The sequence below is a fragment of the Sciurus carolinensis genome, chromosome 2 (genome assembly GCF_902686445.1).
Source record: "Sciurus carolinensis chromosome 2, mSciCar1.2, whole genome shotgun sequence".
Classification (NCBI taxonomy): Eukaryota; Metazoa; Chordata; class Mammalia; order Rodentia; family Sciuridae; genus Sciurus; species Sciurus carolinensis.
In genome coordinates, this window is record NC_062214.1 from 76658567 (window position 1) to 76682043 (window position 23477).

The 23477-nt window shown below is 35.8% G+C and overlaps 1 protein-coding gene across 1 annotated transcript in view; it reads right to left on the reverse strand.

Annotated features, from left to right (window-relative positions):
- The window catches only part of Herc2 (HECT and RLD domain containing E3 ubiquitin protein ligase 2), a 207278-nt gene that overhangs the window by 47580 nt on the left and 136221 nt on the right, over nt 1-23477 (reverse strand). The window contains 11 exon segments of the mRNA XM_047538401.1: nt 787-958; nt 8499-8724; nt 9441-9585; nt 10357-10528; nt 10612-10693; nt 10879-11056; nt 11372-11462; nt 12976-13119; nt 13235-13316; nt 14979-15090; nt 17819-17994. Coding sequence (XP_047394357.1) covers nt 787-958; nt 8499-8724; nt 9441-9585; nt 10357-10528; nt 10612-10693; nt 10879-11056; nt 11372-11462; nt 12976-13119; nt 13235-13316; nt 14979-15090; nt 17819-17994 — 1580 coding nt within the window.

Below are 23477 nucleotides of genomic sequence, written 5' to 3' on the forward strand. Positions count from 1 at the left end.
CAGGTTCCACACCCAATAATACATTTAGAAATAAGCAATTCACTCAGGTTATGGATCTTGAATGTCCAACAAAGGCCCATGTGTTAAAGGCTTGGTCCCCAGGGTGGCACTATTGGTAGATGAAGGATTCTTGAAGAGGTGGGGCCTATTGGGAGGCTTTTAGGCCACTAGGGACACGCCCCTGAGGGAAGAAGAAGACCCTGGTCCTTTTCTCCTTCTCTTTTCACCTCCTGGCCATGGGGTGACTGGCTTTTCTTCTGCTGCATGTTCCCACCACAGACCCGAAGCAATGGGGACAACTTTGGGATTAGTTTTCTAATCCCATGCTATCTCTTATTATTTCTTTTCTCTTATTATCTTGGGAATTCTGTTTTAATGATGCAAAGCTTAACGTGCTCTAAGAAAACAATAGCAAAAATCTGCAAAAGACAGTAGTATCGAAACTATGCCTTATCAACTGAGTGACACTGCCTTAAACATCACTGTCAATTACAATAAACTGATTATTCTTCTCTCCCCAAAACATTAATGCTTACAGAGTTTACTGACCAAAACAAAATACAAAAATGAAATGTTCTTTAGCTTGGTTTTCTGATTCCTATTTCAACAACCATTAAAATAAAAACACAAAGATATCATTAATCACCATCAAAGGATATGTGACTTCAACTCATAGCACTTAAAGACAATAACATAACATTCTTGGAGACACTGTCAGTCAAAATATTTTAAAAAACGCAAAGCGTACACAGTTACAAAGTTTCAAAAATTAGCATACAAGCCTACCTGGCATACATGATTTGCAGTGCTGTAAGGATATGTGATAAGGCCTGCTGTTTGGCCAGGTTTCCATCCAATGAGAGGAGAATCTTGGCAAGAGAAGGGCGATTTGGCTTAGAATTATTTGCACCACTTATTTTATTACTTGCAGCAGAAGAATCGGAATCTGAAGGCACACCTGAAAAAGGAAAATAAAGATCTGGGTTCTGTTTTTAAGGTTATTGTTTGCTCTGTTTCTTTAGTTTGGCCATTTAGGTTAGTTCTAAAACAAAATAATCTGTATTTTGTTATTTCAAAGAGTATGTATTAGGCTCGTAGATAGTCTTTCCAGGTAAATAATGATTATTACTACTTCTGTGTAAAGAAACTATTGTCAGCAAATGTTCACTAGAGCTGCAAAAAAGCTGTAAAAACTTTAAAAATATGCAATATATGTATATAATGCATATGTGTGTGTGTGTATATATATATAGATAGATATATGTATATGTATATATAAAAGCTGTGAAAATGCTATCTTAACTACCTATATTTACTTACTCCTACAAAGCAAGACCCCCCCCCCAAAAAAAAAACTAACCGAGGACAAAACAGAATCCAAACGACACAGAGAGATACTATTCACCATTATAATGTCTTATGACACATACATCCCAGCTCACTGTCCTGAGAGTTCCCAGGCTTAGCAGAGATAGCAAAATCAGACAGGGAAGGCCTGGTGAGTCTCCTTGAATGGAGAATGGGGAGTTGGGATCACGGAGGACAACATGGCCAGAGGCTAGAGGTTGGGACCCGAAAGACTGAGTGTTCTGAAGAGCCCAGGAAACGTGCAGATACCTTCTCTCACCCCAGTCAAGGATTTGACAGAAATTGATGGAAGCATGTGAGAAGAAATTGCCCAAGTCAAATTAAAAAAAAAACGCCTGAAAGAAGTAGAAGCAACCCAGCAAACAAATAAGGCCCAGAGCAACATTCATTCCCATCAGCCAGACTGGAAGACCTCACAGTCCACAGGGCATTGGGAAGAGAACTCAGAAAACTCTTCTCTCAGTGGTAGGGAATAATTAGTCCCATTCTCACCTAATAAATCTAAAACTAAGAACAAACAGAGTCAAACTACTTCAGAGTAAACACACTGAAGCTCAAGAAGATTTACAGATACAAAAAATCTCCAGCAACATCCAAGACAAGATTCATGACATATGACATTCAATCAAACATTACCAGGTAGGCAGAATGGCAAGAAAATACAACAAAAATAGAAAACGGGGGAAAAAAGGTGGTGGGGTGGGAGATTCAAGGAAAGCACAAATTTGTTCCTTGAGAAAACAGATAAACCTCAAGTTCAACTGGAAAGATAATAATAATATAAAAAAAAAACAAGAAATGATATCACTACAGATTCCGTAAACATTAAAAGGGAAATAAGCAAATACTGAGACCAACTTTATGCCAGTAAATTCAACAAGTTAGATAAAATGGACAATTTACATCAGAGACACAAATCCTACTAGAAAAGAAGTATTTATTAAAGCAATGAAATTTACAGTTAAAAAAAAAAAATCACACAAACACATACATGCATACACACACACACACACACACACACACACACAAAGAAAACTCCAGGCCCAGCTGTCTTCACTGATGAATTCTCCTGAAATAATAATTCTACGAAAACTTAAAAGATAACTGAAAAGAAGGGAATACCAGACAGCCCTTTCTCTGAGTGGGGATTATACTGGGGATTGAACCCAGGAGTGCTTTACCACTGAACCATATCTCTGGTCCTTTTTATTTTGAGACAGGGTCTTGCTAGGTTACTTAAGTGGCTGGCCCTGAACTTGTGATCCTCCTGCCTTGGTGTCCTGAGTAGCTGGAATTACAGGTCTGGCACAATTTAAAAAAAAAAAAAGAAAGCAGAGATACAAGTAACAAAACACATAAAGAACTTGCATACTATGCTACTGTACTAAGAAGGACACAACAAAAACTGCTGCCTAGGCATTAGAAGTAGAACATCACACCCAAGTTACTCAAGCCTATGACCAGAAATAAGAACTGAGAGGTATTTCTCACAGAGGCCTAGGAGACTGGACTCCAGTTTTCCTGCCTGCACTTCCTTTAAATCAACCATTTAGGTATTTGCCCATAATCTTAAAGTGAACCATGTTCCATTCCCTTATTTGACCTGCATGTTCTCTTTCTCTCTTCCCCTTTCTCACTCTTCATTCATGCCTCCTGTGACCGAGGGACTAGAAGACTGCCCTCCCAACTCATCACACCCTCCTTGTCCAGGATCTGAAAGTAAAAATCTTTGAACTTATTTTCTATTATGGTGGCATATTGAATTTGCCCTCTCCATTCAAATAATGAGGGGCTGTTTCAGTTCTTCCTATATCTGGGAAGAATACAAGGTTGCACTCCTAGCACCAGAGTGATAGTAGGGCAGGCATAAAATGGACACAGGTCACACAAGAGTCACAGGGACATCTGCCAGGACAAACAAATTTCCATGTGAGGAACCTTCTGGTTGCAAATTAGACAACCAAGCATTAGGACATCTGCCAGATAAAAGAAGCATTCTGTGAAAGGTACACACTGTACACATCTACACACATCCGTACCAGCTCCCCTTCATCTTCCATTACAGCAAGTTTGCTAGCTACTCTGGTACTGGAATCCCAATTTAGCTAGGAGCTCTGAGAACAGTTACAAACTATAAAACAAATATAATATAAAAGAAATTTTAAAAAAAAGAACTAAATAAATCAAACTCAGACCACATTTGTGGATTAGAAAGTTTCACAAAGAAGAGATGCCAATTCTACCCATGCTGATACGCAGATTTAATGCAATTCCTATCAAAATTCCAGTAAGAGTTTTTAGATATATCGACAAATTACTCTAAAATTTATATGGAAAGACAAAGGAAATAGAATAGCTAAAACAATTTTGAAAGAGTTCAGAGTAAGGGGAACAATCAGTCGATCCAATTTAAAAAATTAGTATAAAGTTAACATAATCATGACTGTGTGGTACTGACATAACAATATATTCACGCAAATATGTCCAAATGAATTTTAACAAATTTGCCAAAGCAATTCAGTGGAGGAAGGTCAGCCCTTCAACAAATTGTGCTAAAGTAAATGAACTCAATTAAGTTTAAAAAAAAAAAGAAAAACTCAATCTAAGCTTCACACTTTATAGAAAACCCATGACTTAAGTATAACATAAAACTATAAATCTTCTAAAAAAGAACACAGCAGAAAATCCTTATTAAAAGTATACTTAGGAGCTGGATGTGACTGTGCACACAAATAATCTCAATCACTCAGCTAAGGCAGAAGGATCACAAGTTTGAGGCCAGCCTCCACAACTAAATGAGACCTGTCTCAAAATTTAAAAAACAAAATAAAAAGGGCTATGGGTGTAGATCAGTGGTAAAGAATCCCTGTGTTCACTCCCTAGTACTAAAAAAAAAAAAAAAAGAAAAAAAAAAAGGAAATTATGCTTATGACTTGATACCAAAAATATGATCCATAAGAGAAAAAGCTAATAAATTACATCAAAATTAGAAACTTTCATGCTATGAAGAAAGATGCAAAGATAAGATACAGACCTGGGGAAAGCATTTGCATACCACATAACTGACAAAGGACTAAAAACACCTAAAATATATAAAGAACTCTCTAAACCCAATAATTTAATTTTTTAAAAATTCAGAGACAGAAAAAATCCAATTAGAAAATGCCACATTGACATATCACCAGAGATATAAATGGCAAATACCCGTATGAAAAATGCTTAACATTAACCATTATGAGAATACAAATTAAAACTACAAGGAGATATTACCATATAGCCATGAAAAGTGGCTAAAAATAAAATAACAATGGTGAAGATATGGGGGAAACTGGGTCATTCATCCACTGACAGTGAGAATGTAAAACAGCACAGTTGCTCTAGCCAAGTTGTGCACCAAACAAAATGTGTACTCTCCATATGATTCAGCAATTGCCCTCTTGGGGCACTTAGAACAGAGAAACAACTTATTTTCACACAACTTATTTTCATACCTGGATATGGATGACTTAACAGGTTTATTTTTAATAGCCAAAAACTAGAAATAATCCAAAGAATCCTTCAATGAGTGAATAAACCAGGAAATACTACTAACACTAAGGAATAAACTATTGGATATATACAACTTGGACGAATCTCCAGAGGATTATGCTGAGTGAAAAGTGTATTTCAAAAGGTTATACACACAAGGTGATATGAAAAAAGATCAATATGCAATTATAAACTGAAAAAAGACTAGGGCAGGGCCTCATCTTCATCTACACCAGAAAAGGAAAGCATAGGAAAACTATGAAAGCTAAGTAACTTGCCCAGACCATATTGCTAGTAACTGGTGAAACCAGATGACATTCATGTAGTAAAAAGGCAAATGGCAGTGGAGACCATATGTCCCCCACTGGATAAAGAAGACAAAAACAAAATAATCATATGAGAATTTCTTAGAAAGATGAAGTTCCCTGAAGAAAATTTATTAAGCAACCTGAATATTTCTATATAGTAGCAAGGAACAAGCAAGCTTTAAAAAAAAAAAAAAAAAAAAAAAAAAAAAAAAAAAAAAAAATTTAAACAGTACTCATGATCTGGAACACTTGAGATCAATTTGAGATACGCAAGACCTGCACACTCAAACTACAAAATATTGTTAAGAGAAATGAAAGGCCAAAACAAATAGACACATGATATTTGTGGGCTGGATGATTCAACATTGTAAAGATATCCATCCTCCCCAAAGTGATTTATAAAAATGCGATGCAGACTTAATAAAAACCAACAAGCTGATGTTAAAAGTTATATGGACAGCCAAGACATATTTGAAAAAACAAACAAACAAACAACAACAACAACAACAAAAAGATAAAACTAAAAAAGACCACAACCTCAATTCAGGTCTTTTATAAACCTACAGTAATCAAGGCATCAAACCACACAAAGAAATCAATGAAACAGAACAGAACCCAAAACAATAGATCCACACACATGTTACAGGCAACCAATTTTCTGGGAAAGGCACAAAGATAATTCAGTAGGCAAAGGACAGATTTTCAAAAATGCAACTGAAACAACTACATATCCATATATGCAAATAATAATAATTCAATCCAAACCTCACATTATATATAAAATTTAGTTCAAAATCGAGCACAGACCTATCTAATACTATCAAACTTCCATAAGCAAACACAGAAAGAGAACTTTTATGATCTTGAGTTAGGCGAAGGTTTTTAGACATGATACCTAAAATATACTCATAAAAGAAAAAATGGATAAACTGAACTTGATCAAAATTAAAACTTTTGCTCTTTAAAATTCAAGAGCAATGCAGGGGGGTCAGGGGCGCACATTCCTATAATTTCCAGCTATTCTTGAGACTGAGTGAGGCTGAGGTAGAGGGGATTCCCAGGAGTTCAAAGCCAGTAAGATCCTGTCTCTAAATTAATTAATCAATTTACTTTCAACCGGGAAGAGAATTAAAAGACAAACTATAATGGGAAAAATATTTGCAAGTCATATATTTGACAATGACTTATATTTGAAATATACAGAGAACTCTTGAATTTGGTAAAAAAAAAAAAAAAAAAAAAACAGCCAAACTAATTTTAAATATGGGCATAAGATTTAAACAGGCCTGTACCAAGAAAGATACCGGAACAGTATATAAGCACTTGTTCAACACCATTAGTCACTAGAAAAATGGAGATTAAAATCAAAATGAGATACCACTACATGCTTATTAGAATGACTAAAATTAAAGATCAAGCTATTAAGTGTTGGTAAAAATGTGGCGCTGAAACAACCACTTTACAAAACAACTAACTTAAGAAGTTAAACACACACCTACCATATGATCCAACCATTCTTCTCCTAGGAATTTACCCAGAGAAATGCAAGTGTTTGTCCATATAAAAACCTATACGTGAATGCCTATTAGCAACTTTATTTGTGTAGTCAAAACCTGGAAACAACCAAATATCTGTCAATAAGTGAATGAATAACAAACTATACTCATAAATGATACTATAAAACAATAAAAAATGAACTATAGATACATACAACATAATGAGTCTCAAAATAATTAAGTGTATTAGGTAGGATTCTCCACAGAGAACCAACAAAAAAAGAAAAAATGCATGCTTAGATATTTTATGCTATACTTAGATATTTTCTATAACATACAAAAAATTATAAGAGGGCTTATTAGATTGGCTCCCCAGATCACAGATTGAAAGTCCTACAAAGGCCATCCACAGGCTGGAGAGCCAGGAGAGCCAGTAGTTAAGTGGTCCAAGAAACTGGAAGCCTCAAATTAAGAAAGAGAAATATGCAACCCCAGTTCAATCCCATCCCCAACACCTGAGACCAAACACTGATACGAGCCCTGGTTCAAAAGTTGAAGAATCTGGAGTCTGATGTTCACCAGCAGCAGCAGCAGGTAAACACACCCACTTGGAAGGAAGAGCTCAAGTCAGAGAGTCCACTTCCCCCTTTTCCACTTTTTCATTCCATCTGGGCCCCCAGCCTACTGAATGGTACAACTCACATTCAGGATGAGTCTTCCTACTCAGTTCACTGACCCACAGCCAATCTTTCTGGAAATATCCTCATAGACACTCAGAAGTATGCTCTACCAATTCTATTGCTGCCTTTTTTTTTTTTAAACTGGGATTAAACGCAGGAGAGTTTTACCCCTGGTGCATTTACAGCCCTAGTCCTTAATTATTTTTTTTTTTTAATTGAGACAAGGTCTCATTAAGTTTCTCAGGGTTTAAATTGCTAAATCTAGCCTCAAATTTGTAATCCTCTGACATCAGTCACCTGAGTTGATGGGATTATAGGTCAGGGTCACTGTGCCCAGCTGCTTTACCAATTCTCTAAGCATCCCTCAATGCAATCAGGTTGATACCCAAAATTAATCATCACATTATAATTAGTGAGAAATTCAAGATAAAAAAGAGTATATGTGGTAAGATTTAAATAATACAAAATTCTAAGAAATGCAAATTGATCTTAAAGATGGACAGCAAGTCAATGGTTATGGGGGACAGGGAGAGGAATTAAGAGCGGAAGGGAGAATCTGTGAAATGACAGAAACACTGGGGGATTAGTGTGTATGCTCATTATCTTTGTGCTGACATTTTCACAAGTGCATACATATTTCAAAGCTGATCAAATGTACACTTTAAAGTGCTGGGGAATTATACTGGCCAAATTGTTATACTCTGTGTATGCACTAATATATAAGAACAAATCTCACCACATATACAACAATAATGCAACAATAAAAAAAAAGTGGAGAAAAAAATGTATATTTTAAACAGAAACAGTTTACTGTATATCATCTGTACCTGAATAAAACTATTAATAAACACAAAGCAGCCCAGGACACTGCCTATATCTCCCTATATTTAAGAATCTTCTGTTTGCACAGCACTGTTGGAGTTGCCCTGATTATAAACCCAAGAATTATCTTCTACATTTTTCATTCTGGCATGCATAAATCACATAAGATTTTGTGCCTTCGGGTTCATAATGCAGTTAACACAGCACTACAACCTCCAATGTGTCAGAACTAATACAGGAATCTATAATGTTGCTGCGGCCTAGAGAAGGACGACAAAGATACAAAAATGTGTTACCTAAATAGGAAGCACCTAAAGGGTCTCTTGCAGTCTGGAAGAGGACAGGCTCATGGACAGAGGGTGTGGCCACATCCACAGTTGTCCATGCCACACTGTGCGATGACCCACAAGCCACTCGCGTGATCTTCTGACCTTCTAAACCTTGTACAAGTGTGGGCTTTCTATTAACTGTAGTTGTGCCATTGCCCTGTTGGCCATGGTCATTGTCACCCCAAGCATAAACCTGTTTAGATTTAAAAAAAAAAAAAAAAAACTTACAGTTTTCAACATGTCAGACAATTTTCTTAAAATTTACTTGAAAATGTTTAAAGTATATGCCATGGTACAGTCTTATAAAATGGCATATGTGGACTTCAACTAAGAAAAATTTAATCATAAAAATGCTTATTAACGTAAAAATGCATGTTAATTTAATATTAATCAAATCAATTTATTCATTTTACTTTGTTATAGAACAGGGAATCCTCTTGTCAACTACAGACAGTAACTTATTTTTTCCTTTATTTTGCCAAGATCAAAAACAATATACTCATTTTTCAAGTAATTAGCTTCTTGACTTTACCTAATCATAAAATTTACTTTTTATTTTTAAAAAGTATAGTAATTTTGTTTTCATAAATGTATTTTAAAATATGGCATCCCTGAGCCAGTCAGGGCATGTATTTCTGAAAGGAGCAGAATAAATAATTCTTATCAAGTATTAACTTTATTTATTTCTAAGATGTCGTATGTATCTCCTCCATTAACTATCAACTTTCTAAAGTAAAATATTGCTAATACCTTAGCAGTAGGAGCACCTTCAAGGATAACTCCCATGTGGATTTCAGAATGGAATGACTCTTTTCCAAGTTCCCCACTCCAAACTGTTCTCACAAGATAAGTGCTGTCATGACCACCACTTCAGGAGGACAGCAACACATAGGCCACCTACAGCCTTACCTGCCCTGAGTCTGTGACCGCCAGGCAGTGCAGGGCCCCAACGGCCACATGCACGATCTTCTTCCCTCTTAGCCCTTCCACCACCTGCGGCTTCCGCACATGCACATCAGAGCCATGGCCCAGCCTGAAGTAATCGCCCTTCCCCCTGAGGAGAGGCCAACAGTTTGAGTTTTAATATATAATTACAGTCTCACAATGCTGCACAAGAAAATGCTCAGTCTTTTGAAGATAGCTTGACGAAAATATCACACACATAGCATATGTAGAACTTACATTCTAAAATCATACTCCATGAATTCAAAATTAATTCTGTTAGCTAAATCCTTAAGAATGTAAAATGTTTTATAATATTTAAGTTACTATTGTTGACTTTCATATAAAGAGACAGAAAAGCAGACATAACCCTGAAATTCCTTCCAAAGATCTATCTGATATATGCTTTTTTCAAGCTGCTACTGGTCATGATTAGCACTAGGGCCCAACACAGGTTCCAAGATTTGTCTGGGCACCACTATATTGCACTTTAACAAAATTAAGCTTTTGCAAGAATCACACATAAAATTTTCCAGAACTAAAGGATGCAAATGTCTATTTTGCTCTCATTTTATTATTGGGCTTTTGGTATAATAAGAAAGTAGAAAAAATGCTTTATATAAATCTCACCTGAACAGGAAAGGCAACTAGGCTAAAATTTCCCTAGCATTCTTTTCAAAATGACCCATTTATAACAGGAAACTTCTTCTTGTAATATTACCATTAATCCTAACTCAATACAAATCAAAAAACAAAGATGCCTAGATGAGTAAGACAATGACATTTCACAAGCATCCAAGGTGGGCCTGGTGTGAGGCTGAGGCTCCCCACACATATCTCAAAAAGCAAAGAAATGTTGGTAGCAGTGAGGTAGTATACATACCATGTCCACACCACTCCTGACTTGGTGAGAGCCAAGGAGAACTGAGCTCCACACTCAATTTGGCACACCCCCTGGCCATTTAGTCTCTCGATGTTCTGGGGAATGTTACAGCCTTCACTTCCTCCCCGGCCCAATTTTCCAAAGTCACCATCACCCCAGGAAAATACCAAACCTAGGTTTAAAAAATATTACTTAAGGCCAGCACTTCATTACATTCCTACCACCCCAAATCTTAAGACCACAACAAGTGCTCACCTTCATCAGTGAGAGCCAGGGTTTGTGCATCTCTACTTCCACACGCAACCTGGATTACTCTGTGACCAAGGAGGACTTTTACCTACTCAATTACAAATTTAAAGACAGAATCAATCAAGAGACACTGACAAAGCAAGAGAAATTTTTCCCACAGACCAAAAGTCAATAATGCACATCTTTATGAACTTTCCTAGACTTAAGGCTTATCTGCATTTAAAATCATCAGGTAGTAAGCTTTCTGTAAGCAACAAAAATGTGTATAATCACCATTTTGGGCTTCAACTGTGTCGTATTATCTCCATGTCCCAACCGGCCATACTCCCCGAGGCCCCAGGTATACAGCTCCCCACTGGATGTGAGGGCCGCACTGTGTGAGCTCCCACAGGCAATGTCCCGGATGCGCTTGGTTTTCAGGGCCTCTATCAGTCTTGGTTTGTCACAGTTCCTAAAACGAAATCAAATTACACTCCCTACAATCAATTCATCCTTTCTCAAAGGGGGGGGGGGGGGGCGGTGGGGTAGGAAGATAATCTACATTGATCCACCTTTAGTCAACACAAGATCTTCAAACCAACTTAACTATCAAGCCTTAAAACAGTATGCGAAACCAAACCACATTCATCCATGTTTTTTAAAAAAAAATTAAAGATCTAGGGCCATAAACAACCTGTCCTATGCAAAACAACTATTTAAAGGTACCCACTATTATTATCAGTAACAGTTTCTGATTAACAAGTAAGACTGAAGAAAACATTCTTACATTCTGCTGAAGTGTCCAAGTTTCCCATCATCACCTTCACCCCATGAGAACACCTTCCCATCAACAGTTAAGGCTGTGGCATGCCGTCCACCTGCAACATTGACATGCACACAGGTTGCCAAAGTGCAATGTACAAAAGATCACAGCATAACTACCCAATTCACTTGGTGTATAGCATATACTCAATGAATATACACTGAATAAAGGAGTAAACAGGATCAACACTTTAGTTATGAAGGCTTTCTGGGTAGCATATATGCAAATTAAGAGAACTTTAAGTAAACCACAAATTTTAACTCTAAAAAAGTTTTATACTTGCAAAGAAACAGCAAAATAATGCTGATTGTTAATGGGCTTCAGTTATGTTCAATATACAAAAGATCAAAATTTAGGTGGAAGACAATGAAATAAGTATATTGGTGATTAGACGAATTGCCAAATATGGTAGCAATTTAAGCTTTTGAACGATGCACCATTGGTGAAGTTATTTAAGCAGAAGTACCATCAATTTTAAGTAAGGTTAATATTATACTCACTGTTCCAAAAGCATAGCAGTTTTTTTCTACAACATGGAATACTCTCCCAGTCCACACACCCCACCCTCAGGATTATATACACAACCTCTGGTTACACGCCTGATGCACTGCCAGCTCCTGGGCCCTAAGGACAGTGTGATAGGTGGGGCTTCTTGACCCCAGCACTCATTCTCTCCTTTCCCTTACCTATAGAATCCCCACATTATCAGGTGCTACAATGTGCTGAACTAACAAGCAAATTTCCCAGCCTTCAATGTCCACAGAAAACTAAAAAAAGGGTTCTGTGGGCTAGAGGATAGGCCATCTGGTGATGCCTGGGTCTAGGAATTGAAGGTTAAAGCAGCAGGGTCAACTTCCCACAGAGGCAGATAGGGAGAGTCAACACTCCTTGCGGACACAAAGAACATATGAATGGACCCAGACCCTACCTCTATAATTTTACAGAGGAGAAAAGTAAAATTTTGTCTTGCTTAAGCCATTATCATTTGCATTTCCTGTTATACAGGTTTACATCTAACCCCATCCAATAAAAGCATAAACTGAGCTTTGTAACCAACTCAGTTCCATTTCTCAAAGGCCTTGCACACAGCTTCAAAATAATATTCAATAAAGGTACTCTAAATTGAATAATGATATATTTTTTAAATAATCTTTCCTAGCAGTGGGGTTCATAAACACTTGGAAATATGATGAGTCACAGACTCTTTCCCCAGAAAAATAACACATATTTAAGCACAGAACTTTATGGCATCATAGATATATGGGCCCAAGCCCGAAGCGCCAAGATCAAACAACCCATCCTTTGAGGGGTACAGCCACACATCTAAAATGCCAACAATGCTGGTCTCAAAACAAAACAAAACAAAAAAATCTCATTTAGCATTTAGCACTGATAGATTAATTCTAGAGCACCCAGAGATTTACACTATCCAATTTTTATTCCGATTAATTAAAGACTTGAAAAAGAATGCAAGAAAACCTTAGGGAAAATTATTTAAGGGTCTTTTTTATTTGCAGAATAGGAGTACAGGCTTACTCTGCATGCGAGTGCTAATGCCAGATATGTACCTGAGTGAACTGCCACCTTCTTGACCACATAGCTGCTGAGGGCCGTGATCTGCCGTGGGATGGGAACTGTCCCACTAGACATGCCCAGTCCCAGTCGGCCATTTGTAGCTTCTCCACAAGCGTACACCTTCCCTTCCACAGTTACTGCAAGGAACAAGAGCCAAGAGAAGACTCACTTTTCACAATACAAAATTTGTGCATGTGGGCACATGCACGCTAAGTGCAATTTATAAATTTTTATATATTAGAATAATCATACCTGCAAATAAACTTTTAGAACCACCAGCCACCTGTACCACATTCAAAGCAGACAGAGTCTCAGAAAACGAAGGTACCTTTATCTAAAATAGGTTTATTTTTTAAAAGCAAAAGAAAAAAAAGGATAATTATATTTGTACTTTAAAAATTTTAAGTGATCTTACTAGATGATATCAGAATTACTGTTAATTTGTATGGCTACTTTAACTCCAGGAGCTCTTCCCCTCTTAGAGATACACACTGAAGTAATTTAAGGATGAAAGGATACACTGAGATGTATTTCAAAATAAATCAGATTAGGGGAATGGATAGTTAAAAAAATGTAGCCAGTTGTTTATTACTCTTGAAATTGGTAATAGGAACATGCGGGCTCAAGACTAATCTTTTTACCTGGTCACACTTTTATTATGAACATTCTCATAATAAAAGTGAAAAATAAATACCCATAATGCAAAGATAAAAACAAACCACTGGTAAACTGTATTTGATTTCAAGCCTTGTCCTGTTCATTCTCTTTGATTCTGACACTGAAGCCTCTAAGAAATTATAAGTGTATATTTGCCATTGTAGAGGGGTGTGATTTAACTTAAAATTCTTGGTGCCCTTTGTCTAAGAAACCCTTTACTATTCCACACCTCAGAAATTGTCACGAAGTCACTACTGCAGTGGAAGTAAGGATTTCCAACACAATCTTGGAACCCTCTGGGCCCTTCAAAGGAAAACTCCATGTGTGACAGCAAGCAGGATCCCAGCTTCCAACAGCCGGCACGCCTCAGGAACTACTAGACAGCCCTGCACTAGCACAGTTAGTTTACTGTCAGAGTTTACTGTCACTGCCCACTTGCAAAATTGGGGTCAGAGGGTCGTAAAACATAAATGTAATTCAAGGTTATTCAAATAAAGATGAAGCTCAGTTGGCCCTAGAAAGGAGGGGTTCCAGATAAATGAATTCTAACTTTCTGAGTTTCTTTACAATGCAGGTATAATAAGGAGACTTAGGACAGGTGATTGATGCCCCATTTAACAATAAAAGGAAATAAATTTATTAATCACAGAGAAAACCATCTAAACTGAAATCCTAAGAAATTTGATTTGAAGGCTCTTCACACAAGAGATGCTGAAAAATGAAAGGTATACTGAATTCAACTCTAGTTCAAATACATCATTTATTACATCTACTCTTTTTTTAAAAATCTGCTCTTTTTCTCCTAAACAACTTATAATACTTTATAAATTAATCCTTCATCCAACTACTTATGGGATTAAGTACACATTAGAAACACAGAAGCTGTGGCACAGCTTTCCCATGGTTACAAACTTATTAACAAGATAAATGAGAACATGAAAGTCTTTCTCCCCACAACAAGCCCTTCAAAGCTAACTAGTATACATGTGTACATGCACCTATGTTTTGTTTCTCTGCAAAAGCATTTTCTTCCCTACAAAGGCTATTTCACACTGTAGTACCTCAAGTACCAAGTGCCCAAAGAGCAGATACCACATCTTGCCCATCTTAGTACCTGGGGATATACCTCAGTGGTAGAGCGCTTGCCTAACATGCACAAGGCCTGTTGGGGGAAGCGGGGGATGCCCAGGGCACACGGCTCACAAATACAGACTATTATTAAAAACTTCAAAAGAGGTTGGCCACTGCCAAGCCTCTCAAGACAAAGGCATTGGCAAGCTTCCTCCTCAGGAGTCATGGAGTTGTAGGTGATACAAAATGTCAGCCCAGGGAGAGATACCTTAGAACCCTTGAGCCCGCCCAGCTGGTCCTTGTCATTCAGTCCCCACACGAACACTTTGGTTCTTATTGTAGCTGCCGATTCCAGCCCTGCAGCCTTCTTTCTAATAAGGCTATCCAAAGGAAAACACAGAAATAGGTTATTCAACATAAAACATTTAAAAAATAAAAAGAAGAACAACCTCAATCAATCAAAGTTTTCTGGTTACTGTCAGAAATTCAAGATTTTGTTTTAATACAATAAAATCTCAAATATCTACAGAAGTTTCACCACAATTAATTTCAGTTATTTTTGATAGAGATCTTTCCATGATACACTATGAATCTCTTTCTTCTTAAATACCAAGTTGAACATAAAAACTGTTCTGACACAGAACAATTTCCACCTTTCACCAGAACACATAGAAATACTAGCGAAATGTCTCTAAAAGCCATCACTGGGAATGACCTTGTGGCAATTTCCCTAAACCTTGACATCTTTTTGGTCTGTTTCCAAAAGAAAAAATAAAACAAATGTGGTTGTTTGATCTTAGAGGTATTCTAACACAAGCACATGTTCTGTGGCAAAATGCTACCTTCTTCCTTTACTCCCTCTGCCCACAACACTGGCCAGCTGGGTGGGAGGTCCCCAACTACTCTTTTTCTTGGATGGATTACTCCTTCCACTTTATGTTAGAAGCTTAATCAACAGAGGCCAAAACACTCTCATTCTTGAACCTGATGAAGTCAGGAAGTGCTTACTACACATTATTAGATTGTTTTAGTTTGATGTCAGTGCTAAGGAACTGCTTCTTTTGTGTCTAGGAGTTTGCCTTCACATTTGGCTTTGTTCTGTTCTTATAAACTAAGATGAAAAGGATCAAATGGTTTTAGATAGGTTAAGTTTTTTTTTTTTTAATGTTATATCCTGATATATTTATTTTAAGGGCTCAAAATTTTATGGTTTGGAAATAAAATGTATGAAAACTCTTTCATCTGATACCAGGCACAGGAGAGCATGCTGATATATAAGGTATTAAAATATCTTATAAAACATTTTCAGTCAGAAATACAGATGGGAAACCATGAGTGATATTCTGGGTGGTTAATGACTGGTAGCATGTAAATATCAACCAGTCAGAACGAGGTCTGCTACACATGGTTGTTGGGGATATCTGGGTGCCAGTCTTGTGGCCTAAACTTCTGATTAAACTGGAAGTTATCAGTTAATTAATGATACCTTATAGGAAAAACACTATTATATTCAAATATATAGATTTCTTTTGTTAATATGTTCAATCATGTAAAAATCTGATCAATGAGTAAAGCCTAAAACTTCATGGTTATTTCGCATATACAAAACATATATTAATTTTATTTGTCCAATTCATTTTAGTAGCTATTAAATTAAAAATGCCTTTAAAATTTAATTAATGTAAACAGATACAATGTAAAGCCTAACATATATTCTAGATAAGGCAGTACAGTATATATACTAATTTTTTTTTCAATTTACAAGCAAAGGTTTTGAAATAGAACATGATAGAAATATAAAAGGTTATTCAACATCAATAAAAGTTTTTGACATTAAAATAAAAAAAAGAAAATACAGGACAGACTTCAAAGCCAAGATCACATATCCCTAGGATGACCTGACTTATTACCCCAGTTGTTGCTGTCCATGACTAAAAGCATGTGCTTAACAGCAGCGCGGGCAGAGCTCCTATATCTCATTATGGACAAAAGGACATTTGCAGAAGGCTCTGGTCACATTAGCAACCCAAGAACATTTGAAAATGTTGAAAACATAGCAGTTTATTTTGCATATCCTTTGACTTAACAATTTCATTTGTACCAATTTATCTAGGAAAACACAACTTATAAGGACTGTGATTACCTGCATTGTTTGCTGCTGGCATGGTAAATGGAGCCTAAAGCAGCCACTGCACGAATGGCAGACATTGATTTCACCTGGCACAGGTTATTCCTCATACTAGGAGCACCCTTGCCCACCCATTCTGCTTTGATAACACTGACTCTTCCCTGTAAGTATGGTCTGAGGACAAGACTCCACACTGCAGACTCATAAGGCTGCCTTCCTGCCCCTGAGCACAGCCCCTGAAGTGAGTTTGTCTGATTTTATTCTGCATGTACACCACAGGACTGGACCACGGTAGGTGTTCCACAGATAACATGTTAAATGGATGAACACAGTAACAGTCATCTCCACATTTATCATTCAAAGAGAGGAACTGAGTAAATGAGAACATAGTCATAAGATGAAATACTTTTCTCCAAAATGATATACAGGAGACGAGTGATACAGATATTCCAGAGATGGCTGGTAATGATAGCTAAACATTCCAACAGTACAAATGTACTTGGTGCCACTGAACTGCATGTTTAAAATTTTTAATGTTCAATTATATGTTATGTATATTTTACCATAATAAAAATAATTTTTAAAGGCAATGATCAAACACTTAACAGAAAAAGCTATAAATTATACCATAACATTTCTGTAGGAAAATACGTTTTGGAAAAAAATAAAACCTTTTTGTTTTGAAACAAATATAAAAGATAGTATACCAAACTAGAAACAGTAATATTTCAGGTAGAAAAATCAACATCTTTATTTCAGTCTTTCAAAGGTATTTTTTCTAAATATGAAGTATTTCTACATTAAATATTTTCTTTAAAAGTCATATTATAACTTTTGAAAACTAAAACTTTCCAAACATTCTTATGGGCATAAGACCACTCTCCTTATGAAATATACTCTAATTCAATATTTACTTTTGAGAGTCAGAATTCTGGAATGAGGCAGAAGATAAGTGAGCAACAGTAACAAACAGCTCCCACCTTCCACTGTTGCCTTTGTCATCTTCTTCCTCTTCATTATCTGAAGCTAAGAAAGGAACTGCAGCCAAATCCTCCTCCTCTGCACGGATCCGTCCCAGGAGGATGAGGCCATGAATTTTACAGTCAATCCCTGAGCTCCTACATTGCTTTATTGCAATTTCAATATACCTGTGATACTAGACAAGAAAACAATGAGCTATAATTTTAGGCTCAAACACATTAGAATTTTTTTGCTAAAGAACAGGACATTTGAGACATGGAATGTTAGGATCTTTTACTTAAGTTCTGGAACTAACAAATCTGAATAGCATTTGTCTTCAAAAGAAGTTATTAATTCATCAAATGTGTCTGCTTGAGGCTTAGACTAGTTTTCTTACTAAAATTAAATAGGCTGATAGGCTTACTGAATGACAAATCCTCCTCTCCTGGAGCTTTCTTGAATCAAAATGTGTTAAGTATGCAGAGATTAAATGTCAGGTAGTCATGGAAACTTCATAATTTTTAAAACATAACAAAAATATTTGAATATACCCAATTAGAGAAAATAGTACAAAGAACTCCATGACCCATCACCTAGTTCAACAATTATCAACATATATATGACCAATCTTGCTCATATATGGATTAGTATAAGGAAATTCCGGGCATTGTGCTATTTTAAAACTTCAGTATGTATTACTAAATTAAGGACTTTTAAAAAACCATATCCAGGGCTGGGGTTATAGCTCAGCTGGTAGAGTGCCTGCCTCACATATACAAAGCCCTGGGTTCAATCCCCAGCACTACCAAAAAAAAAAAAAAAAAAAAAAAAAAAAAAAAAAATCCACATTATTATTACCACAGCTCAAACAATAATGCCTATATTGTGTAATATGCTACAGTGATCAAACTTTTCTGATTGCTTTACAAATGTCATTTTGTTATTGGCTTGTTCAATTCAGAATATAAACAAACAAGATTCAAACTCCCTCTGTTATGTCTTGGCCATTTGATTGTTAAAATTCATGTGTTTGTCCTATCCCTGCACCCTATAGTGGCAAGCTCCATTTCTATCATGGCATAGACAAAAATCCCCTATCCCTGTATTACATGTGAACAAAGTGATGTACCAGGAAGCACATAACACTAACAATTACTTTTGATTCCCTAAACTGCACCTGATCAAACCTCAAGATCTATCTATTTCACAGGAAATACAGGTTGAACATCACCACCAGGATACAAAAGCCAAATAAAAAATATGAACAATGCTGCAGGGAAAAGGTGACTTTATTTTTTTTTCTTCTTTAGTAAGGAAAAAAATAAAAGAATTAAGACTTAAATGTAGTGGGACTGGCATTGTGGTTCAGTGGTAGAGCGCTAGCCTAGCATGTGTGAGGCACTGGGTTCAATTCTCAGCACTGCACATAAATAATAAAAATAAGTCTGTTAACATCTAAAAAAAATTTTAAAAAAGACTTAAATGTGGTGCAAACTACAGACACTGTTTGAATGAAGAGTCACACAAAATGACTTTAAAGGACATTCACAGGATAATTAGGAAAATCAGAACACTGTTTAGATATTACATGAGGTTAAAGAAAAATTATTGGGTATAATAAGTGTACTACAATTTTTTTTTGTTTTTTAAGTTCTTGTTAGAGATGAATACTGAAGTAAGTGCTACTGAAATAAGGTCATACAGTACTTGCTGAAGGGAAAGGAGGAGGGAAGAAAACAATGACACACAACTGGCAAAATGTATTGACACTTTCAATGTTGAAACCAGGTGATGGGCTCAGGAAGGTTTTGGTACACTTTCTTTTATATGTTAGAAAATTCCCTTAACAAGCCATTAACATAGGAAAGGCTATGCTAAAGAGTCTAGTAGCTCATATGACATAATGAATCCCACTAACATGCATATTTGCAATGCACCAAAAGAGAACACACACACAAAAAAGTCTAGTAGTTCCAAAGGAATGGTCTATTTTAGTTGGTTGTGGGATACAGGGTAGGTCATGAGTTTTTCATTTACACACAATGCTTCCTATTCTCATGTACATGATATACACTATTCTGTACTTACAAAAATTACAGAATAAACTGTTCTGAATTAAAAATTTCTTAGACTAAATACTCCTTTTATAAATGACGATCTCAGTTATTGATTTAATTAACTGTAATGATTTCATTAAAACACAAAAATACCTAAGACTAATAACTGCCCTCAGTTACCTCGAAATAAGTGAACACTAAAATGCACTACAATTCAGTATTATCTTTTCTCAGAAAAACTCCATTTTTTTTTTTTTTTTTCCTTTTTGTCTTCTTATGGTACTGGGGAATGAACCCAGAGGCACTCTACCACTAAACAATATATCCCCAGCACTTTTTAATTTTTGAGGCAAGGTCTCACTAAATGGCCCACCATCTTGGCATCAAAATTACAATTCTCCTGCCTCCACCTCCTGAATTGCTGGGATTACAAGTATGTGTTTTCATTAGTTCCATTTTTATAATTTTCCTACTTATCTATTAACAACGATTTTAATTGTAATTAATCAGTATGTCACAAAATAGTTCAATGACATTCAAGAATAAACAGTAACTAGGGAATCTTCAGTGTGGAGGAATAGAGAGGTCACTTCCCTGGGGGCTCTGTGGGCAGCTTTTCAACAAGCCAACCTCTATTAATTCCTCTTTCACTCTTCCTATAATTTTTTACTTCTATTTTCTCTCCTCTTTCCTCATAAACATCACATCCTACACCATTTATGTTCTCTCTGTCCACCATTTAAAATTGTAAACCCTTTTGCAAACTAAACTGTTTATATTGTGGACAATAAATGAACATATCATTTCTGCTTATTGTGACAAAACTGTAGACATCTTATTAAGAGCTATTTGGTTTAAGGTTGTATATTGTTTGCATTGGGGACTGTTGTTACTTGTCTCCCCCTTAAAGGCAAGGTACTGGAAACCTTGAGAAGAACTATAAGTCTATAGGGTAGAAACTGTACTGCCTCAGATTCACACGCAAGATGGGCAGACATACAAACAACAGGAAAAAACAAGGGAACCCGAAAGAAAGCAAGATACTCCAATAATAGAATCCACTGACAATACAGTAGAAGAAATGTCAGAGAGGGGATTTAGAATATACATAATTAAACTGATCTGTGACAAAAAGGATGATGTAAGATGTGAAATCAGAGATAAAATTCAGGAGATGAGAGATCACTTCAATAAAGAAATACAGATTCTGAAAAGAAATTAAGACTAACTACTCAAAATGAAGGAATCAGGAAACCAAATTAAAAATTCAATGGAAAATATCACCAACAGACTAGACCACTTGGAAGACAAAACTTTAGGCAATGAAGACAAAATATAAAATAATGAGAATAAAGTTGATCATGGAGAGAAGATGTTAAGAAACCATGAACATAAAGAACTTCCAAGAATTATGGGACAACATGAAAAGACAAAATTTAAGATTTACCAGGATAGATGAAGATGTGGAGATACAAACCAAAGGAATGCACAATCTTTTCAATGAAATAACATCACAAAATTTCCCAAACCTAAAGGATGAAATGGAAAATCAAATACAAGAGGCTTAGAGGGCCCCCAATATACCAAATTACAACAGACCCACACCAAGGCACATTATTATGAAAATGCCTAACATACAGAATAAGGATAGAATTTTAAAGGCTGGGAGAAAAAAATATCACATTACATATGGGGAAAACCAATTTGGATCTCAGTTGATTTCTCAACAGACTCTAAAAGCTAGGAAGTCCTTAAATAATATATACAAAGCTCTGAAAGAAAATGGATGCCAATCAAGAATTCTATATCCAGCAAATTAAGCTTCAGATTTGAAGATGAAATAAAAACCTTTCATGATAAAAAAGTTAAAAGAATTCACAAGTAGAAAACCTGTACTACAGAACATTCTCAATAAAATATTTCATGAAGATGAAATGAAAAAAGAAAAAAAAAAAGTGAAAACCAGCAAAGGAGGAACTACACTAAAGGAGTAGTCAACCAAAAAGAAACCAACTCAAATGAAAACCAGAAATAAACAAAAATGACCAGCAATACAAATCATTATCTCAATAAGAACCTTGAAAGTTAATGGCCTAGACTCATCAATCGAAGACACAGGCTGGCAGATTCAATTAAAAAACAAGACCCAACAATATGCTATCTGCAAGAAACTCATTTCATAGCCTAAGACATCCATAGACTGAAGGTGAAAGGGTGGGAAAAAACATGACCCACAGGGACCACATAAACAAGCAGGGGTTTCTATCCTCATATCAGATAAAGTAGACTTCAAGTCAAAGTTAATCAGAAGGGACAAAGAAGGACATTTCATACTGCTTAAAGGAATTATACATTAACAAGACATAACAATTGTAAATATTTATGCACCAAACAATGGAGCACCTATGTACATCAAACAAACCCTTCTCAATTTCAAGAATCAAATAGACCACAACACAATAATACTGGGTGACTTTAACACACCTCTCTCACCATTGGATAGATGCTCAAACAAAAACTAAACAAAGAAGCTATAGAACTAAATAATACAATCAATAATTTTGACTTAACAGACAAATATAGAATATTTTATCCATCAACAAGCAAATATACTTTCTTCTCAGCAGCACACAGATCCTTTTCTAAAACAGACAATGTCTTAGGCCACAAAGCAACTCTTAACAAACACAAAAATATAGAAATAATACCCTGTATTCTATCAGATCATAATGGAATGAAACTAGAAATCAATGATAAAATAAAAAATAGAAACTACTTCAACACCTGGCAACTAAATAATATGCAACTGAATGATGAATGCATAGCAGAGAAATAAGGGATAAAATTAAAAAAAATACTTAAAATGAAAATAGCAACATAACATGTCAAAATCTCTAGGACACTATGAAGTCAGTACTAGCTCAAGTCAGTACTAGTACAAGTTCATTGCACTGAGCTCATTCATTGAAAGAATAGAAAGTCAACAAATAGGGCTGGGGAGATAGCTCAGTCGGTAGAGTGCTTGCCTTGCAAACACAAGGCCCTGGGTTCGATACGTAGCACCATTAAAAAACAAAAAAGAAAGTCAACAAATAAATGACCGAACATTACATCTCAAAGTCCTGGAAAAAGAAGAACAGATCAATACCAGAGGCAGAAGAAAGAAAATAATTAAAATCAGAGATGCAATTAAACGAAATTGAAGCAAAAGAAACAATTGAAAAAACAGACGAAACAAAAAGTTCATTGAAAAAAAAAATCGATAAAATTGCTAAACCCTTAGCCACATTAACAAAGAGAAAAACTCAAATTACTAAAATGAAAAAGGAAATATCAAAAAAGACACTAATAAAATATAGAAGACAATCAAACTGTTTTGAAAATCTATACTCCAATAGAAAATCTTGAAGACACTGACAAACTTTTAGAGATACATGACCTAACCAAATTGAATCAGGAGTACATACACGACATATCAATTTCTTTTTTTTTTATTTTTTTTATTATTTATTTATTTATTTTTATTATTGTACACAAATGGGATACATGTTGTTTCTCTATTTGTACATGGCGTAAAGGCATACCATTTGTGTAATCATAAATTTACATAGAGTAATGTTTG